This window comes from Hemicordylus capensis, chromosome 1 (genome assembly GCF_027244095.1).
Source record: "Hemicordylus capensis ecotype Gifberg chromosome 1, rHemCap1.1.pri, whole genome shotgun sequence".
Classification (NCBI taxonomy): Eukaryota; Metazoa; Chordata; class Lepidosauria; order Squamata; family Cordylidae; genus Hemicordylus; species Hemicordylus capensis.
The window spans coordinates 415,164,516-415,183,505 of record NC_069657.1 but is presented as its reverse complement, the minus strand read 5'-3'; the positions used below and the strand labels follow the sequence as shown (position 1 = coordinate 415,183,505).

The 18,990-nt window shown below is 42.2% G+C and overlaps 1 protein-coding gene across 1 annotated transcript in view; it reads left to right on the top strand.

Moving 5' to 3' along the window:
* The window catches only part of SPATA17 (spermatogenesis associated 17), a 139,359-nt gene that overhangs the window by 68,671 nt on the left and 51,698 nt on the right, over window positions 1-18,990 (top strand). The window contains 1 exon segment of the mRNA XM_053309011.1: window positions 13,101-13,292. Within this exon segment, the coding sequence (XP_053164986.1) occupies window positions 13,101-13,292 (192 nt within the window).

Sequence of the window (18,990 nt, the reverse complement as noted above, 5' to 3'; positions counted from 1 at the left end):
CAGAAGGCTGATAAGCCTTGAATCCTTGCCAGCTGAGAGTTATCAGCTTGGACTATAAAGCACGTTGACAGTTTTCAGTTAGCTGCTGGAAGCAGGCTAGGACTGGCCTGCCGGGCAGTAAGCCGGATGCCCAGTGTGCCCCTCGCCTTTGCGCCCTGCTGCCTCCGGATTTGCGCCCTCCTCCCTCTTCCTGAGCTCCCTCCCAGCTTGCCTCTCTCTTCAGGGAATCTCTTGCAGGGAATCTCTGCAGCCAGACAGGCTGCTGCTTCAATCAGGCGGCTTCCCTTCCCTCTCTGATGCTAATGCCGTGGTCTGCTCTGCATTCTGCTAGGGAGGGTGCAAAAGTGCATTTGCACTCCCTTTGAATGAATGTAGAGTTTGACAGAGATCGGGCGTAATGCAAGGGTTAACATTTCTCCCAGCCCGATTGGTTCTTCTGGAGTCTGTCTTGTGCTCCTCCCTGCCCCATATTTGTAATTACAGAGCCCGCCAAGCTGCTTGGTCTCTTTCAAGAAGGAAACGCAAGCAACACATTTGGTAAAAAAAACAAAACCCAACTATTTGCTGATTGTTTTGTGTGTGATTTGTTCTCCTTAGTCAAGCTACCGTGTTGGCTCTTCCCCCCCACCCCGCAGGAACCGTGTGTGTTTTGTACAGGCTAGAGAAGTCCGTGTGTGTGTGTGTGTGTGTGTGTGTGTGTGTGTGTTTTAAGCTTAACTGTTTGAGTGCTAACTTTTAAGAAAAATCCTCATCCCTACAGTATACTTTCTTGTGAGGAAATTAGTCAAGCAAAAGTATTAAGAGCTTTGAAAAGAATGGTGTGGCGGGGGGGAGGAGCAATACTCTAACAAGTATAATAATAATAATAATAATAATAATAATAATAATAATAATAAAAAATAAATGGATCTGTTGTTTTTGTTCCTGCCCCTATCTCTAATCTAGTCTCTGTGTGGGGGTTTCTTTCTCCCCGCCACCACCCTTATTAAAAATATTGATAGGCAGCTTTTTTAAGCTACAGAGTTCTCAAAATGGCTTAAATAGCAAAAGATGAAAAAATGGCTCTCTCAACATGTTTCCCCTTTTAAACATTTTTATTTTATTTTGGTTTGTGCTAGTAGCAGGCTCCCCCACCAAAAGTCTATTTTTGTACACTTGCTTCAAAACAAGGCTTTGCAAATCAGTTCACAAGAAACTCATTTTTAAAACCCCTTTGCCCATGAAACTCCTTTGCCTCTGAGTACCAGTTGCAGGGGAGTAACAGCAGGAGAGAGGGCACGCCCTCAGCTCCTGCCTGTGGCTTCCAGTGGCATCTGGTGGGCCACTGTGCGAAACAGGATGCTGGACTAGATGGACCATTTGGGGCCTGATCCAGCAGGGCTGTTCTTATGTTCTTATGAAATGATTGGTTGTCTTTAAATTCTACAAAATTGGGGTTACTCTATATATGACATTCTGCTGTCCTATTTGAAATCAAAATGGTGTCTTTTCTTTCTGTAGTGCATAGACACACATTTCGGACTCCTGCCTCAGAAGGCTGGATGGGGAAGGAGCAAGGCTGGTGGGGAGTCCCTACTTGGAGAGGGAAGGAGCCAGAGCTGGTTGGTCTGGTTGGGGCACCATGAGGCTCTCCTCTTCTCCCCCTTCCCCACAAAAAGCCCAAACACTACAGGCTGGCTCCTGCAGCCCGGCTACTCTTGTCTCACACATTTATCCACTCCCTTCCACCAGTTATTTATTTTCTCCCCGCCCCCCACTGTCATTTCTCTTCACCTCCATTTCTCTGCAATGATATCCTTAAATGCTTTGAAATTCTATGACGCTATATATATTGTTTGGAACTGAAAATAATTTTCCTCTCTTGGGTAGGTGTATGGGGCTGAGGGGTGAGAGGGCAGGCATCTTGTGGAAATTGGTGGGGAGAGAGAACTTAAAACAGTGCTATTGTAGTGCTATTAAGATGCCATCCACTTCATTTTCTAACAAACTTGCAGGAACTGGAAATTGTGCTTCTTAATGGTTACAAGTGATACTTCATTTGAAATATTTATAGTAACCTATAAGTAACAGAAAACAGGGGTCAGACATCAAAAGTTAACAGAAAAAAATAATTATTAAATGAAACCACAAAAGTATGGTGAAACCCACTCATTCTGCTCAAAAAATTGTAAACTGCCCTGAGCTATTTCGGAAGGGCGGTATAAAAATCAAATAAATACATAATAAACCTGGCGCCCTCCTCACATAAATTCCCCTGCCCTCTCAGTGCCCCCAGTCTGGCCCTGGCTGGAAGACAACGTATGTCATCCCTCGTGTCGACAGCTTTCAGCCTGCGCCAGAGAGAGAAACTTCTGAGCCATGTTCCGCTTCTGCAACCTAGTTTGTTTTGTGAACTATCTTCCTGGACTTCACTTCCGGGTGGCCAGATTGCTGACAGATGCCTCATAATTCTAATCTTACTTGAACATGTGTGTTCTACTGAAACTATTGAGACTCACTTCCAAGTGTATGAATATAGGAATCTTACGTGGCGGGCAGCCTGTCTTGCAGCTAGCAGGAGCCACCCAGGATGTGGCCGACTCCAGAATGGGGGCAAGAGAGGGCTAGCATCCCCTCAGTTTGGCCCTCAACCTGTCCGCATTTCTTTTTCAGAAATCTAATATGTGGGACATAGTCTACTCATCCATAAATACCCTTTGCCACTTCTGTGCCCCACTAAGTCCCCCCCACCGCATGTCACCATTGTAGCCTGAAGCTGCAATGTTTGAAGCAATTCAGAATGTTGCCATTTAGTTACATTCCAGCAGAGTTGGAATCTAGCAGAAGGCTCTGTTTTGTTGTTTTTCTCAACTCTGAATGTTAGAAATTCTATCGTGAATTACCAAAAAAATCCTCTAAAGCTAATTAATCTATTATAATATAAAGATCTTTGGTTCTGTAGTTCTCTATTCTAAAATCTGTAACAAGCTCTGACAGCAATTACAAGAAATTGATATTATTTATAACAAAAGATGAGACCCTATAAAATGGCTTGCAATCCCCTCGTTTAATTCCTCACAAATACCTTATGAACTTTGCCATAACGGAATGAATTATTCTTTGGCCACTAGAATCTACATTAAACAGATTCATCTTCTGTTCTATTAATTTCATTTGAATATACCAGGGTGGCCAACCTGGGACTGTCCAGCTGGGATGATGGGAACTGTAGTCCAACAACAGCTGGAAAGCCTCATGTTGGTCACTCCAGGAATATACCATTGTCTTTTAGAGGATTGTTTTTAGCCTACATTCCTTTAATACCCGGCATTCTGTGTTTGTATCGTGTGTGTGTGTGTGTGTGTGTGTGTGTGTGTGTGTCCTCCTATCAACTTTGCAGTGCCTGGACCAATATTAACCAACTGTTGTAGGGACACCTCAATGGCGTAGTTTATGATGATGTCATCCACCCTGATTCAAGATGGTGGACACATCAACATTTGAGGCACAAGTGGGCTAACTTGTAAACCTGACTAGTGTTCCCTCTAACAGCGAATTCCAGATGTTGTAGACTACAACTCCCATAATTCCTAGACAAAGGCCATCATAGCTGGGGATGCTGGGAATTGTAGTCAGCCACATCTGGAATTCCCTGTTAGAGGGAATGCTGCGCCTGACTGGTTTGAACCAAATTTACTACGGCTGTAGGGACACATAGGGATGCCTCAAAGGCACTGTTTGTAATGAGGTCATCCACCCCAATTCAAGATGGCAGACATGGGAACATTTGAGGCACAAGTGGGCTAACTTGTGAACCACCTCACTGATTTCAACCAATTTTGGAACAGTTGTAGGGACACACAGGGATGCCTCAGGGCATAGTTTGTGATGATGTCATCCACCCTGATTAAAGATGGCGGATGCATGAATGTTCCAGGTGCAAGTGGGCTAACTTCTGGATATGAACCAAATTTGGTACAGTTGTTGTGAGTGGCACATAGGGACACCTCCATGGCATAGTTTGTGATTATGTCATCCACCCCAATTCAAGATGGCAAATGAACATTTGAGTCCCAAGTGGGCTACCTTGTGAACTGCCTAACCAATCTGAACCAAATTTCCTACAGGTGTAGGGACGCATAGGGACAGCTCAAGGCCGTAATTTGTAATGATGCCATCCACCCTCATTCAGGATGGTAGATGTGTGAATGGCTGAGGCTAAAGTGGGCTAACTTGTGAGGATGGTAATTATCAATTAAGATTATAGTAAAAGAAAAATAGGCAGATTAGTTCTTACCTGAACAACTTGTTAAAATTATAAAATGTTCTGCCACTATTTCCAAAATATGTTTTTCTCCCCTTTTGTAATGTTTAGGTTTCCAAGTCGTTCTTTTACCTCTTGAAGGGAAAGAAACCCCACAAGTTCCCTTTCTGTCTAGGGATTAGCCAGATTGTTCACTGGAATTCTTGTGTGGAAGCATAACTGCAGTAGTTGAAAAACTATCATGTTTCTTCTCAGTTCTCAGCAAGAGTAATTGAATGTTGAATATCTTACTAAACGCTGGACTGTGACAGTGTGTTAACACTCTGACTATCTCCTAACAGCAGGGCAATTATTTGCTGAGTGGGATTTTTATAAATCCCCTGGCAGTAGTATGTCCTGATAATTATGATGAAGTGCACTGGTCAGTGTGGATTCAGCAATTCCATTTCTAGCAAATATTTCATTCACACCTCTCCTTCGTGCTTATACTTTTATGATTTTAGAAAGATCTGTTCTCCTTTTCTTCACAACTTCTTTTTTTTTTACAAATTAGGACATATTACATATGCACATACACGCACATACACACACAAACACACACACACACATAGGACTTTACCTTGCTAGTAGTGCAATAACCTATTGTCATAGAACAGTAGCTAATTTACTGCTCTGGATTGGGTCACATTCCATCTTTGGGATCAGGTTGACTTTTGGGGGCTGCTCCTGGATGCTGTATTCTTCATAGATTAGGTTTAGGTTGTAGTTATGTCCTGAAGTGCTTTTTGCCAACTTCAGCAGGCACACCAGGAGTGCCATCTTCTGGATGACAAAGGTGTAACCATTGTCCTATGTCCCTTGGTAAAGTCTTGGCTTGATTGCTGCAATGTGTTCTATGCAGGGCTACCCTTGAACAGAGTTCAGAAAATGTAGCAGTTACAGAATTCAGTTGCACATCTAGTGGCAAGCATACTGCACCAGTACCCAAGGATCTCTACTGCTTACCAGTTCATTTTCAGGCTCACCTCACAGTATTCATACTGACTTTTAAAGTCCTGATTGGCCAGGACCCCAGGGCAGCTCAAGGAATGCTTTCTCCCATATCAACATATTAGCATGCTACGATCATTGGGGGAAGCATTTCTTTATACCTGGAGGCCAGACTTGTGTCCACTAAATGCACCACCTCCTTAGAATATCCTCCCAGCAGGGAATATCCTCTCAGCTTTAGGCTAGCTCTAGGTTTAGAGGCAGCCTCAGAGCGCTCTTACCCGTGGACTTCCAGGCTGAAGTCCAGGGATTCCACGCACCCTGGGGCCCCCCAAATCCTTTTCAGTCTGTGCAGGGTGGTTTGGTTGTGTTAAAAATACTGTTTGGCGGGGGGGGGGGCAGGGGCTCCAAAGAGCTTTCGGTCCAGGCTTCAAAATTACCTAGGTGCAGCCTGGCAAGGTGTCTCTGAATACCAATTGCATGGAAGCAGCAGCAGGAGAGGGAGCATGCCTTCCTCTCCTGCTTGTGGACTTCCCAGAGAAATCTGGTGGGTCATTGTGGGAAACAAGGTGGTGAACTAGATGGACCTGATCCAGCAAGGCTCTTCTTATTTTTATTTTCATTTACACAGAGGCCCACCAGCTCCAGTCTGTTGAAGCATTTAGAAAAATAATAAAAAGATTTCTTTTCTGCCAGGCATTTGAGAATTGTTAATCGAACTGCTCTTTTTTTACTGAATGGATCTTGTTACTGCTGTTTTGGGGATTATGTGTTAGGATAATAGTTTATTATTGTTATATGTATCTGGATTGTTTTGTTTTTTATTCTTACTAAGAATAAAGAAGAACATACCTAAGAACAGCCCTGCTGGATCAGGCCCAAGGCCTATCTCCTCCAGCATGCTGTTTCACACAGTGGCCCACCAAATTCCTCTGGGAAGCCTACAGGCAAGTGGTGAGGGTATGCCCTTTCTCCTGCTGTTGCTCCCCTGCAACTGGTATTTAGAGGCATTGTGCCTCTGAGGCTGGAGGTGGCCTATAGCCCTCAGACTATAAGCCACCATGAATTTATGAATTGTTCTCCATGAACTTATCTAAGCCCTTCTTAAAGGCATCTAGGCTGGTGGCTGCCTGTCGCCACATTTTGTGGCAGAGAATTCCATGGGTTAATGATGCATTGTGTGAAAAAGTACTTCCTTCTGTCGGTCCTAAATTTCTTGGCAATCAGTTTCATGGGATGATCCCTGGTTCTTGTGTTATTTATTTATTTATCATATTAATGTAATAAATGTGAGAAGGAGAAAAAATTCTTCTTCCATTCTCTCCACACCAGGCATAATTTTATAGATCTCTATCATGTCACTCCTCAGTTGTCTTTTTTCTAAGCCCTAGGTGTTGTCGCCTTACCTCGTAAGGAAAGTGCTCTAGAATACATAAGAAGAGCCCTATTAGATTAGGCAAAGAGGCATCCTGTTTCCAACACAGGATGGCCTCCAGGAAGTCTTCAAAGAAACCATGAAAGCTACAACTCTGTATGTCCTGAACATCATACTGACTAACATCTTGACTAACATTGTACAGGTGGAGCCCCCAAAATTTCACGTGTGGCGGTTGTTTGCCTACTCCTGAAGCATATCCTATAGCATAGGGGGATGGTTTTTTCTAATCTCCTCTTCCCCCAGAAGTGTGGTGTGTAACATACAGATAAGTCCCTGTGGGCTTTGTGACCCTCAGGGATATATTTGTGCATTGTACAGAGCACTTCTATGGGAAGAGGAGATCAGTGAAATTTAACCCCCCCCCAACACACTTCAGCATATGCGCTTCAGAAGTAGGCAAGGAGTTGCTGTATGTGTGCTTTTTTGAGCTCCACATGTGCAATGTTAAGAGGTTGGCCTATGCCTGGGAACCGCAAAGCTCCATTTAGCCATTACCCTGGCTAAGACCCATTGTTAGACCTGTCCAATTTTGTTTAGCCCTTTTACAAAAGCTATCTGGACGAATGGCAATCACCATCATACCTCCTTGTGTCTGACCTGAATCTTGAGCCAATCCATTTCACTGGGTGACCCTGAGTTCTAGTATTGCAAGAGAGGGAGAAAAATCTTTATTATGAACCTCAATCTTGTCTCTGCTTAGTTTGTCTTTTTTCTGAAGAACTTTAGCCTTTTCCTTGTAAGGTAAGTGCTCCAACTTCTTGACCATTTTGACTGTTCTTTTCTGCACAAAACACTTTCTGAAATGGGGTGATCAAAACTGTACCCAGCATTCAAAATTCAGTCACATCATGCATTTATATACAAATATGATGATGCTGACAGTTCCATTTTTGATCCCTTTCTTTATAATTGCTAACAGTGAATTTGCCTTTTTTTTTTACTGCTGCTGCACACCAAAATGAGGTTTCAGCGAGCTGTCCATCACGTCCTCGAGATCGTTTTCCTGGATAGTCACAGCTACTTCAGACCCCACTGAACTTTGCTTTAGTGTGCATCACTTTGCATTTTATTTGCATTGAATCTCATTTGACATTTACTTGCCAGTTCACCCAGTCTAAAAGTTCCTACTGGAGCTCTTCACAATCTGCTTGGATTTAAGCATCCTAAATAACCTGATAACATCCATACACTGTTTTTTGTTTGTTGTTTTATGGAAATTGCTCTGTTTTGTTTGGAAGTTTCTTTGAAGACCTTTTTTGCCAAATGATGGGGTAGAATTTTCAAACAAATGAAATCAATATACATGGGGAGGAGAAGGGAGTTAGTTAGCTGCAAGGGGAATAGAGATTTGTATGCCTCTTTCCCCTCTTTTAAAAAATGAAACTGTGTTTGAAGTAAAAACTAGGCAGTCCAGCACTAGCGAGGGGGAATCTAAAGCTTAAAGGGTATTTTTTACAGTTGGTAAAAAGTTCAAAATAGTGGAATATTGATGTGAATGCAATGACTATAGCTTTGCTAATATCCTCCAGGTTTGCTTTTGTTGCTTTAGAAATTATAAATCGCTACATGAACACTTCCACTGAAGTGGTATTGCAGAAATGTTCTTTTTCTTAAAATAAAAAAATAAAAAAACCCAACAGTTAAATGAGTGCATTAAAATGAGTTTTAAAAGGTGTTTTAAAAACAAACACAGCCATGAGGAAGTGTTTTGTTGGCAATTGCAATGGCATTGGCACTAGCCAATACCCACTAGCCACCTAGGGCATTTGCACAATCCTGGTACATTCAGAATTCTGAAATCCAACAGAGAATGGACCCATTTGTGTTTCTCAATGACAACATATTGTGATTTATGGCTGGGAAAATGTTATTTCTCCACAACAGACCTACTAGCTGGAGGAAAACATGGGTTTCTCACAACTGAATCATCATCATCTTCTTCTCAAACATACCAGGGGCTGCATATTAGTTAACTGAATAACTGTGCATTACACCCATCACCTGAAAAGGCCTATAATTCGAAAAGGAGGACTCATCTGTTCCTAGTTAAATGAATTATGTTAGTGAGTAGAACTTTACTTTCAATTCCTGGCTTGGTCATCAGTCAGTCAGACATCTCATCTTGAAGTTATTTTTCCTGAGAAATGAATGGTTTTTATAAGAGGCTTTTATATTTATGATTGTTACAGCTAAGATAATAACTTTTAGACTTTCAGAGCTCACAAGAGAAAGTAATGTGGAATACTGTTTTACCTACAGCTTAATTAAATTCTGTGGCAACTACTTCCTTGACAATCTGGGTTTTTGCGATGAAAATGTTTGAGTGCCTGAGTTGAAATACCGAATCCCTACATATATTTATATATATTAAAAATGATTGTGTCATAGGAGGTAAGCTTATCCTGTATAACATGCCTAGGTACCCGTGAATCTTGTGGGAGTTCCTGGAGATGGGGTCATATCTCAGTGGTAGAGTACAGATTTTGCATGCAGAAGGTCCCAAGTTCAACCCCTGGCATCTCCAAGAAGGGCTGGGAAGGACCCCCGTCTAAGACCCTGGAGAGCTATTGCCAATCAGTGTAGACAATACTGAGCTAGATGGACCAATGATTTAACTCAGCATAAGACTCATCTCTGTGTAATAACTGCAGGATCATTTTCTATTATATATTTTGAAGTGTTTGTGCAAAATAAAGTCATATTTCCTAATTACTTACAGAAACTGAATTTTGCATCCACAATCCTGCCACTTAAATTAGCTGAATGCACTACTTTTTACACCAGAATATTCTGGGTGGAAGGTTCAAATAAATTTTTATGTATCTCTCTTTTTTTTAAAGTGGAAATGCTGAATATAATTATCATATTTTAACTGTCATTGTTCTCGACAGATTTTTAACACTCAGTAATTAGATCAATAATTCCAAAACGGCATCATGCCCAAGAGAAGCAGAAGATTTGAAAAGAACTGAGAAGTATAGATTCTGAGAGATTAACTGTACTAGTTCAGTTAGTCCCATTTTGTCCCCTTCTTTCAACGATTCCTTCATATGTTTTTGCATCCTTTTTTGTGGGGGGGAGAGCTGTAAACTTTTCATTAGCATCCAGCTGGCTACACAATCACTGCACAATCTCTTTAAAACCGAGAGCTTACACAGCCCCTTTAACATGGAAGAGAGCAGGTCCATACCTGTTCCTCTGCTTGCCCCCAGTTCCAGAATTGTGGCATTCCCCCCACCTCCTCCAGCTGTGATTGTGCACCAGAGAGGCATCTCCCACCCACTGTTCCCTCTAAGAGGGATTCCCAGATGATGAGGACTTCACCTCCCAGAATCCCCAGCTGCAGAGGCTTTTGCTTGGGGATTTTGGGAGTTGTAGTCCACAACCTCTGGGAATCCCTCTTAGAAGGAACACTGCTCCCAACTGCCCTTACATGATGCTGGCATGCACATGGCCGCCACACATGCCAAATAACAGAATTCTCCGTTTCAAGAACTGACAACTCTCCTTGTGAGACTCTTCCAAAAACAATTGATAACTATGGATAAAACTATATATCTCATATTCGCTCCTGTTCTGCAGTGTCTGGTAATCCCTAGTTACCAATTATAAAAATCATAACTCACCGTTAGAAGAACATAGCTGCTACACATGTTGCCTTCTTCATACGTACGTGTGTGTGTGTGTGTGTGTGTGTGACTTGAACATCTCGTGTGTGCTATTTATCAGATTCATGAACTTGATGCCTCCAAGTGAAACCTTTCTCCCTGCCTTCTACATGCAATTCTCAATTACAAAGATTAAAAATTATAGGAAGAAAGCAAAATGGTGCATTCTTAGAAATTGAAATGATTCCAAATATTAATGTAATGCCAGGGATGGCTGAGTAACAAATGGTACATTTGTTCATATGCTCAGGGTATGGCAAAATTAATAACACTTCTGGGTCACGCACGGGTTTCCCTGGTGGAAGGCCTGATGAGGAGAGAATTCTAGGGCAAAAGAGTAGACTGAGTTTGTGTAGCTCATTTTTTTCTTTTTCCAGTGAGTCAGAATCCTAGCCTTAAAAAAAAAAAAAAAAGCCAACAGAGCTTTCACACCTCATTTGCCATATTCACCACTGGGCCACTATTCAGCAGAAGGGCGTGCTGCAAAGAGGTCAGTAAGAAGCTATTAGCAGAGTCTCCCCCAGAGGTTTCTTTGGTCTTATTGAGTTGGAAGTTAGCATGACAGTACTGCAAATAACTCAGTTGTAGATTTTTTAACGGTTAGCACAGATTTCCCTATAGTGTTTGTCACTTCAGAAAATTGTTCCTGAAAATGAAGTCCCAGAAAGCCAGCTTTGACAGAGGCCCTTGTGAGAAGCGCTTCTGAGGAACATGGATTGGATACATAGGAAATGTGTCATGCTCCCCATGGCCTAGATGTGATTGAATATTGTTATTGGTAATCTGTTGTAGTGTTTAGAAAGGAGGTTGAAAAGCACTCTTTAGTTTTTCAAAAAACGGGCACAAGGATTGCATAAATATATAATTAGTGGGAGGATCACAATTAAAATGTGCATTTTCTGCCATATGAAGGTCACACTGACTGACATCCTGACTAATGATGCAGTGGGTAGATGGGAAAAATACTGCTGTAGCACCAGTGCTTCCAAAGACTCCCACCATTTCATTCCACCATTCCACCTTTAAAAAAAATACATATGGCGCAGGCAACATGTGTAGCAGCCATGCTCGTCTAATGGTGCATTGTGATTTTTATAATTGGTAACTAGGATTACCAGACACTGCAGAATAGGAGTGAATATGAGATATTTATTTTGTCCGTAGTTATCAATCGTTTTTGATCCTCATTCAATAAAATGAATAATGCTTGAAATTGAAATCCTACACATTTCAAACTGTTCTCTGACTTACCTTTTGCAAGCACATTAATATTTTTTTTCAAACCCTATTACTTATATTTCATTTCTTGAACTTGCCTATCAATGTAATTTGCCCGGGTCTCTCCTACTAGTATTAAGTATAGAAGGGCAAGTCTTGTTGCAGAACAATCAGCATGGCTATTGCCAAGGGAATTCCTGACTTTGGAGTTATTGGAGAGTGTCAGCAAATAAGTAGACAGGGGAAGATATTTGTACTAAAAATAAAGCTATTATTATAACAATTCCTTTTTATGCATCCATCGCATGGCCACATTTGGAATACTGGTTGTAATTCTGATGTTCCGCTACCATTTCAAGAGAAGTAATTGTAGAGCTGAAAGTGCAGAAAAGGGCAGCCAAATTTATTAAATGTTTTGAGTGCCTACCCTACAAAAAAGCTAAAGAGTTCTTATGTTCTTGCCTTACAATATAAAAGCCTTACTTAACTTTTTGACATTAAGACCTGGAATTTTCCTGTGGGATTTAGTAATGAAAGATGCATTAGAGCTAATTGGGGAGCACTCTGTCCTCTCACTCCCAAGAGATTAATACATTATGAGGAGCCTGACTCTGGTTCTGAGTTTTCCTAGATGCCAAAATGCAGCAGTAGAGGCAACAATATAAACATTTACTCTGCCCTTTCATTTGCTTCAGATAAATGCTAATGTTTCCTCTCATTTCTCTTATCCAGGGATTCTTAGTATTAAGAAGATGGTGAAAGCAAAATTGAAATCCCCTGTTAACTGAGCAGAGGCACTTTTTAAAAGTGGTGATTCTCTTTATTTAGCGGGGGAGAGCAACTGGCCCTATCCATCCCCAGCACAGCACTAGGCTTGAGCCTGAAATGTTTTGGAGACCATTATAGAGGCCTCCAAAATGTTTCGGCCACCGGGCCGTTCCAGCAGCGGGAGTGGTCCCTTAAGGGCGGGGAAGGGTGCCCTTACCCTTCCCTCCTCATTTCCCCTGCTGGCACTCCGTTGTAGCAAAGCCCCTTGGGGCGGCAGCATACCTCCCTGCCGCCTCATTGCCCTCATCGGCCAGAAGTGGCCAGACGTACTGAGTGGCATGCACCCATCGCATGCGTGCCTGTCTCCCATGCACGTGCGTGAATGCAACAGGAGCACGTGCGCCCGATACTTTCAGCCACTTCCAGCCGACGGGGGCAACGGGGCCGCAGGGAGGTATGCTGCCACCCCGAGGGGCTTTGCTACAATGGAGCAGGGCTGTTCTTATGTTCTTGTGAGAACAGGGCTGTGGCAGATGGTGTGGGGAGTGGGTGTTAACTTTTGGGGAGATTTGACAAGAGACCCCAGCTGAAAACAAGACCTGGTTACACCTGCCACTGTTACAGATATTGTTTGATTTGCTCCTGTGTCTGTTTTAGCTGTAACTTATTTTTTCTCTGTGTTAGTTTTTTAATATTGCTGTTCTGATATTTTAATGTTCATAAGATAAAGAGCAGCCTAAAAATGCAATCAATCAGTCAATCAATTTGTCTTTAGATTGCAGGTGTATACAACTCACCATACAGAAAATCACCTCATCCAATGGAATTGCAGTTAAGGAAAGCTAAGCCTTTGAAACACAGACCACAACAAAGCCAGAAGGGTGCTATGGATTTCTACTGGGACTCAGATTCCTTTAGTTTTCGATCAGAGCCACCTCTTCCTCCAATTGGAAGGCAAAAACCTCAGGTAATGTGTATTGGTAGCACAACCATTTCTGACTCTGGTCACAATACAGTTGCATATTAAATATGCTTAGGCCCATTGGTTGACATCCAGAGTTTGGTTGACCATCCAAACTACTTGCGGAATGAGCAAACAAGAAGTTAGCTTAGTTGCACTAAAAATGGAGCTTGCACAAAATTCCCCATGGAAATAAATGTGGTGTGCCACAGTTGTGCATCTGCAACCAAAATGATCAGGGGGTTGGAGCAACTCCCCACGAGGAAAGACTACAGTGTTTGGACCTTTTTAGTTTAGAAAGAATATGGGTACCTTGGTAGAGTTGGGTACATGACAGAGGTCTATAAAATTCTGCATAGCATAGATAAAGGGGACAAAGAGAAGTTTTTCTATATATATATCATAATATTAAAACCTGAGATCATTTATTGAAACTAAATGGTGGGAGATTCTGGACAGACAAAAGGAAGTATTTATTTACACAACAAGGTCATTCTGATGAGTAGTCTTTAGTGGGTAGCAGAGGGTTAAGCCAGTTACAAAAGCTTGTCTGGAGCCACAGAAACCTCTCCTTCCCAGCACCTGCCTAATTATGTAGCCTAGCTTTTTTACCCAGGCTTTAACCGAGGTAGGACAGAAACTCCTGCTGTCCTACCTCAGCTTTTGATCATCTGGGTGATCAGAGCTGCTTCTGTAGCTCCCCGGAGCCAGTGGCCATATTTACAAGTGAGTCCAGAGGAATCTGGGTCCCAAGGAGAGGCACGCTGCTACGTTGCTGAGGGCTGCCTCTCCGCTGCCTGTGTGGTGCATTGTGAGATACTGAAGGACTCCCAGCTCCTGAATGCAGCCCCAAGGAACACTGCTGTGGTATTCGTGTGGTGAAACCATGCAGGTGTTAAAATCCAACGGTGGCTCTGATTGTATGGAAAGGAGCAGCTGTGTTCTTGCCCGCCTTCCAGCTCTCTCCCCTTGCCCCGGTTTGGTCATAATTACCTCAACTGGTAGTTAAACTATGGAATGTGCTGCCACCAGATGTGGTGATGGCCACCAATCTCGCCGGTTTTAAAAGGGGATTAGATAAATTCATGGAGGATAGGGCTACTAGCCTTGGTAGCTATATTCTTCCATCAGGATTGAAGGTGGTATGTCCCTGAGCACCAGGTGCTAGGGAGCACCAAGGGAGGGGTCAGTTTATCTTTCCCCCCCATGAGGTAGTCGTAGTACTAAACATTTAGCAACGTAGCAGAATAAAACTGTAGCATATAGTCACTGGTGCTACAGAGCTATGGGCAGGAAGCACAGCTGGAAGGTAGAAGAGTAGAACTTAGGCATGCTTACCCGTGTGGTAAATTGCACCCTTTTCCAGTGGTTCAGTGCACACATGGGGTCTGATTCCACATTAATTTCAATGTTAGGGGATGCTCTTTTGCATAAATACATAAAAGTTTATGCAATTGATTGGACTACTGCAATGTGCTCTATGTGGGGCTGGCCTTGAAGATGGTTTGGAAGCTTCAGATGGTCCTGAATGCTGCTGCAAGGATACTTGTGGGCACTAGTCACTTCACAAGTGTTACACCCATCCTGCAGCAGCTTCACGGCTTAGCAGTCTGCTTCCGAGCTAGATTCAAGTTTGTGGTCTTGACCTTTAAGGCTCTACATGGCTTGGGGCTGGCTACCTGTTGGACGCGATTCACCCCCTCCATAGCAGAGATCCAGCTGGCGGGACTAGAGACATGGTTTTTTGGGTTGTGGCCCCTCAACTTTGGAATACCCTCCCAGAAGAGCTTTGTCCTGCTCTCTCCCTCAGTGTTTTTAAGAAACAAAGACACATCTTTTAGATATGTTTTTAAAATCTTTTATCTGCTGCTGCTATCTGGTAGCTTTCTTAGTTTTTAGCTTTTTACTTATAACTTTTAATTTGAAACTTCTACAGTCTGAAACATTTAAATGTGGTTTTAGCCTGGTCTTTTAGCTTTTATTCATTTTATTTCTTTATTGTTTTATGTTGTATCTATTTTATGAATGTTGTAAACTGAGCAGTAGTGTACTGATAGGTGGGGTATAAAATTTTTAAATAATAAATAAATAGATAAATTGCAGTGAGTTGGACAGACCGAGCTCACATAAAGCACTATGAGGACCTCTTCCAAAGCAGGGCATTCCATAGCATAGGGGGCAGGGCAGTGCCCGCACTCCCACAAAGCTTTGAGTTGTGCCCAATAATTAGAAAGCAATCTCAGAAATGTAACTTTGTTTTCTCCAGTATCATTTTCAAAATCAGAAAAATGTATTAGGAATGGCAGATGAACTTTACTTATTTCCGAGGTTGTACCTACACAAGTCTTATTGAAGACTTCCTCTGCTTGCCATTTAAGTGAATCTGACCAAAAATGTCTATGGACTCCTCCAAGGTGCAGAAGAGTCAACAGGCATTCCTAGAGCCCGAAGGAGTACATTTTTGCCAGCCTTGCATTGTGTAGAGAGCCTATGAATATTTTTAAAATTCCGAACGAAAAAGTTATAGAAATAGAATTTCTCTAACTACTTCAGCCTGCCAGTTTGAACTCACTACAATCTGGTTATAATCCTTGGTGGTCACTTAAAATCAATTAGAGTAGATGGAGTATCCTGATTGCAGTCTCCTGAAGGAGAGCAGTTTGTTGTACAGTGTGTTGATCTGATAAGTTTCTCTTGTTTAGACTATTTTGTAGGATTTTTTTTAAAGGCCTAGATACAGACAAAGAAACTTACACAAGAAAGCCTCCCAGAACAAAGCAGAAGACTTCTGTTTATTTCTTGAACCTTGAAGAGGGAATTTACTGTATAATACTTTAATCCTTTCAGTGCCCTGGGATGTACACTGTGGAGTAAATTTTCAAAGTGCGGTGCGTGGATTTAACTGCGCGACTCTTATTGATGTTAATGGGAGTCACACGGCTAAATCCCTGGACAACACAATTTAGAGGTGTATGTCTGGGAAAGGACATTGGTCTGAGCTGATGAAACAGCTGGAACTGAAAATCCATCAGAATGCACTGTTCTGAAAGTGGTCTGGTGGTGTGACAATGAGGGATTTATAATTACTAGCCATCCTTATGGCTTAGTTCTCGGTGACAGCAGTCTTTGACATTAAACTTCTGTACTTTACACATTCAGCCCCATGTGAGGGATGGGCTACCAACAATGTGCTTGGCTCTCAAGGAGAGTTTTAAAATGAGAACCGTATTTGTGTCCTGTTTTGAGAGAATGAACATTGTGCTATCCATTGGTTCTCTCTTAGGGCAGCTGCCATTTAGAGTGTTGTTTTTTGGTGCAATAGGGAAGTATTCTCTTTGTTTGACCGTGCATATAACATAGAAGTATCCATACAGCTGATATATAAGTTCTGTCAGATCTATGACTTTTATGACCAAATTAAATAGAATTAGAGACTGGTGGAAGTAAAGATGAGGGTGAAATTAGTCATCTCTTCATTAAAGGTCATTAACAAGAGCAGGTAAATTGCCTTATTATTTTCCTCCTTTTCCTCATATTGTCCACTATAGAAGGCAAAATGTGGATTGGATCAGCTGCTAAGGCTATTGAACTGATGCAACATTTTAAGTCAACATTCTAAGTCATATGTTGCAGTGGTTTAACAAAACATCTAGGTGCACGCTGGTGTACTCTGCAAGGCTTTGTATGCATTAGATATTGTTAGAGCATTATTGTTATGCTTTGGATATTGTTATTGTGGTGCACTCAAGACAGATAAGGGTGCCAGCACTGTGTACAATGCTGATGATCTCAACAGAAATGGAGACTCCTTTGCACTGATGCAATATGTCAACTACAGACCATTAAGCTATTCCCACGATCACTGAAAAGCAGGCTAAGGGAGCTTAGCCTGCTTTCTAGTGGTTGTGGGAACCACCAGGCTCACAGGCGAGCCACGTGCTCCCAAGGGAGCTAGCCGCATAAACCACCCTCCCCTTAAATGAGGTTAATGGAGCGAGCGCTCTGTTAACCTCATTTAGTTGCTTGTGTGCCGCCGCAGCAGGCTCCGTGATGGAGCCGGCAGTCATTCAGGCGGCCATTCCACCCACCCAGCTACGAGCGGCTGCTCGTCTGCGGGGAGAGCGGGCTAAGCCTGCTCTCCCCGCAGAACCCCCTCAGGCGCTTCACACGTGTCGTGTGAAGCGTCCCCATGAGTACTATCTCAGAGATGTAAGTACTGAGGATCAAGGCTTAGAGGTTAGACAGAGCACTGTATGCCACTTAGGAATAGGCTGCTGAGTAGCTTTTCCATGTTCAAGTGGCAGTACAGCTCTGGCACTTTGTAAACATATATAGCCTTGTTGAATGATGGAGGAAAGTAAAACAGCAATGCATAGTTATCTTTCATCGCAAAGTTTCATGTTAATTAGCAATAAAACTATGGAAAATCCATCAGTCTCTCAACAGAAAAATCTTTGAGAAGATTAGCGAGGGTGTTGGTAATATTACTGGAATTGTGAGCTAGGGATTCCCAATCTTTGGTACTCCAGCTGTTGCTGAACTACAACTCCCATCATCCCCAGCTGCTGGGATGGGGACCCCTGGTCTAAAAAGGGTTGGGAAGCCCTGGTCTAAAAGCAAGGCAAATTATGGTTGACAGAGAGAACAATGCTTGGCTGCTGATATATGTCAGTTATGAGTATTTACTGTGCTTGTGAGAGCTAAACAACAAAACATTTACCATTTTATGACTCCTTATCAGACCATGCAACATTTCCAGTATTGAGGCCTGATGTTTTATATCTCTGATTTTACACTTCATTGATATAAGTGTTTATGTGGCAAATTATCATAATAGTTCAATGCTTTTGAATCAAGCTTTTGAACAACGTATACTTCAAGATAAGTAACCATATTACTTTATAGGGATTCTAGTACTTTGGTTTAGTTGCTCCACTTGCTGAATGTATTTCTTAATATAAATAGGAAAAAGGAGGAACTAGGGCAACTGGAAATTTAAGTGTCTTTTCAAATGAGCTTTTCAGTGAGTGTGTCAGTGATAGGAATAGTTCACCTATACTGACTTGCAGCTGCATCAGCCAATGGCATGCTGGAAAGGTCTCAGGTTTAATCCTTGGCATCTCCTGTTAAAAGAATCACAGGTAGCTGGGCTAGGAAAGCCCTCTACCTAAGACCTTGGAGAGTTAATGCCAGCCACAGTGCAGAACCAGATAGATGAATGGTGTGGTTTGGTATAAGACAGCTTCATGTTCGTCTGTAAATATATCTGAGATTGAGCCCAGATTAGCTTTTGACATGCTACGGCTGCTACATGGTAAAAGTAACAGCTAGAATTTCCCCCTGCTAACTGAGCAAAGAGGCACCTTTTAAATTCTCTTTTAGTTAGCATGGGGAGAGCAACTGTCTCTATCCAACCCCAGCACAACATCCCTCCAGTGGTTGTTGCTGGTGTGCACCTTACATTTCCTTTTAGATTGTGAGCCCTTTGGGGACATGGAACATCTTCTTTAACTATTATTTATTTTTGTATGTAAGCTGCTTTGAGCACTTTTGTTGAAAAGTGGTTTATAAATATTTGTAGCAGTAGTGTGCACACATTTATTTTTTATTTATTGTTAAATTCATATACTGCCTTTCATTAAAACAATCCCACATCCCCTCTATGTGTGTCTAGAGTACTAAGGGAAATTGTTTTACGTGCCAA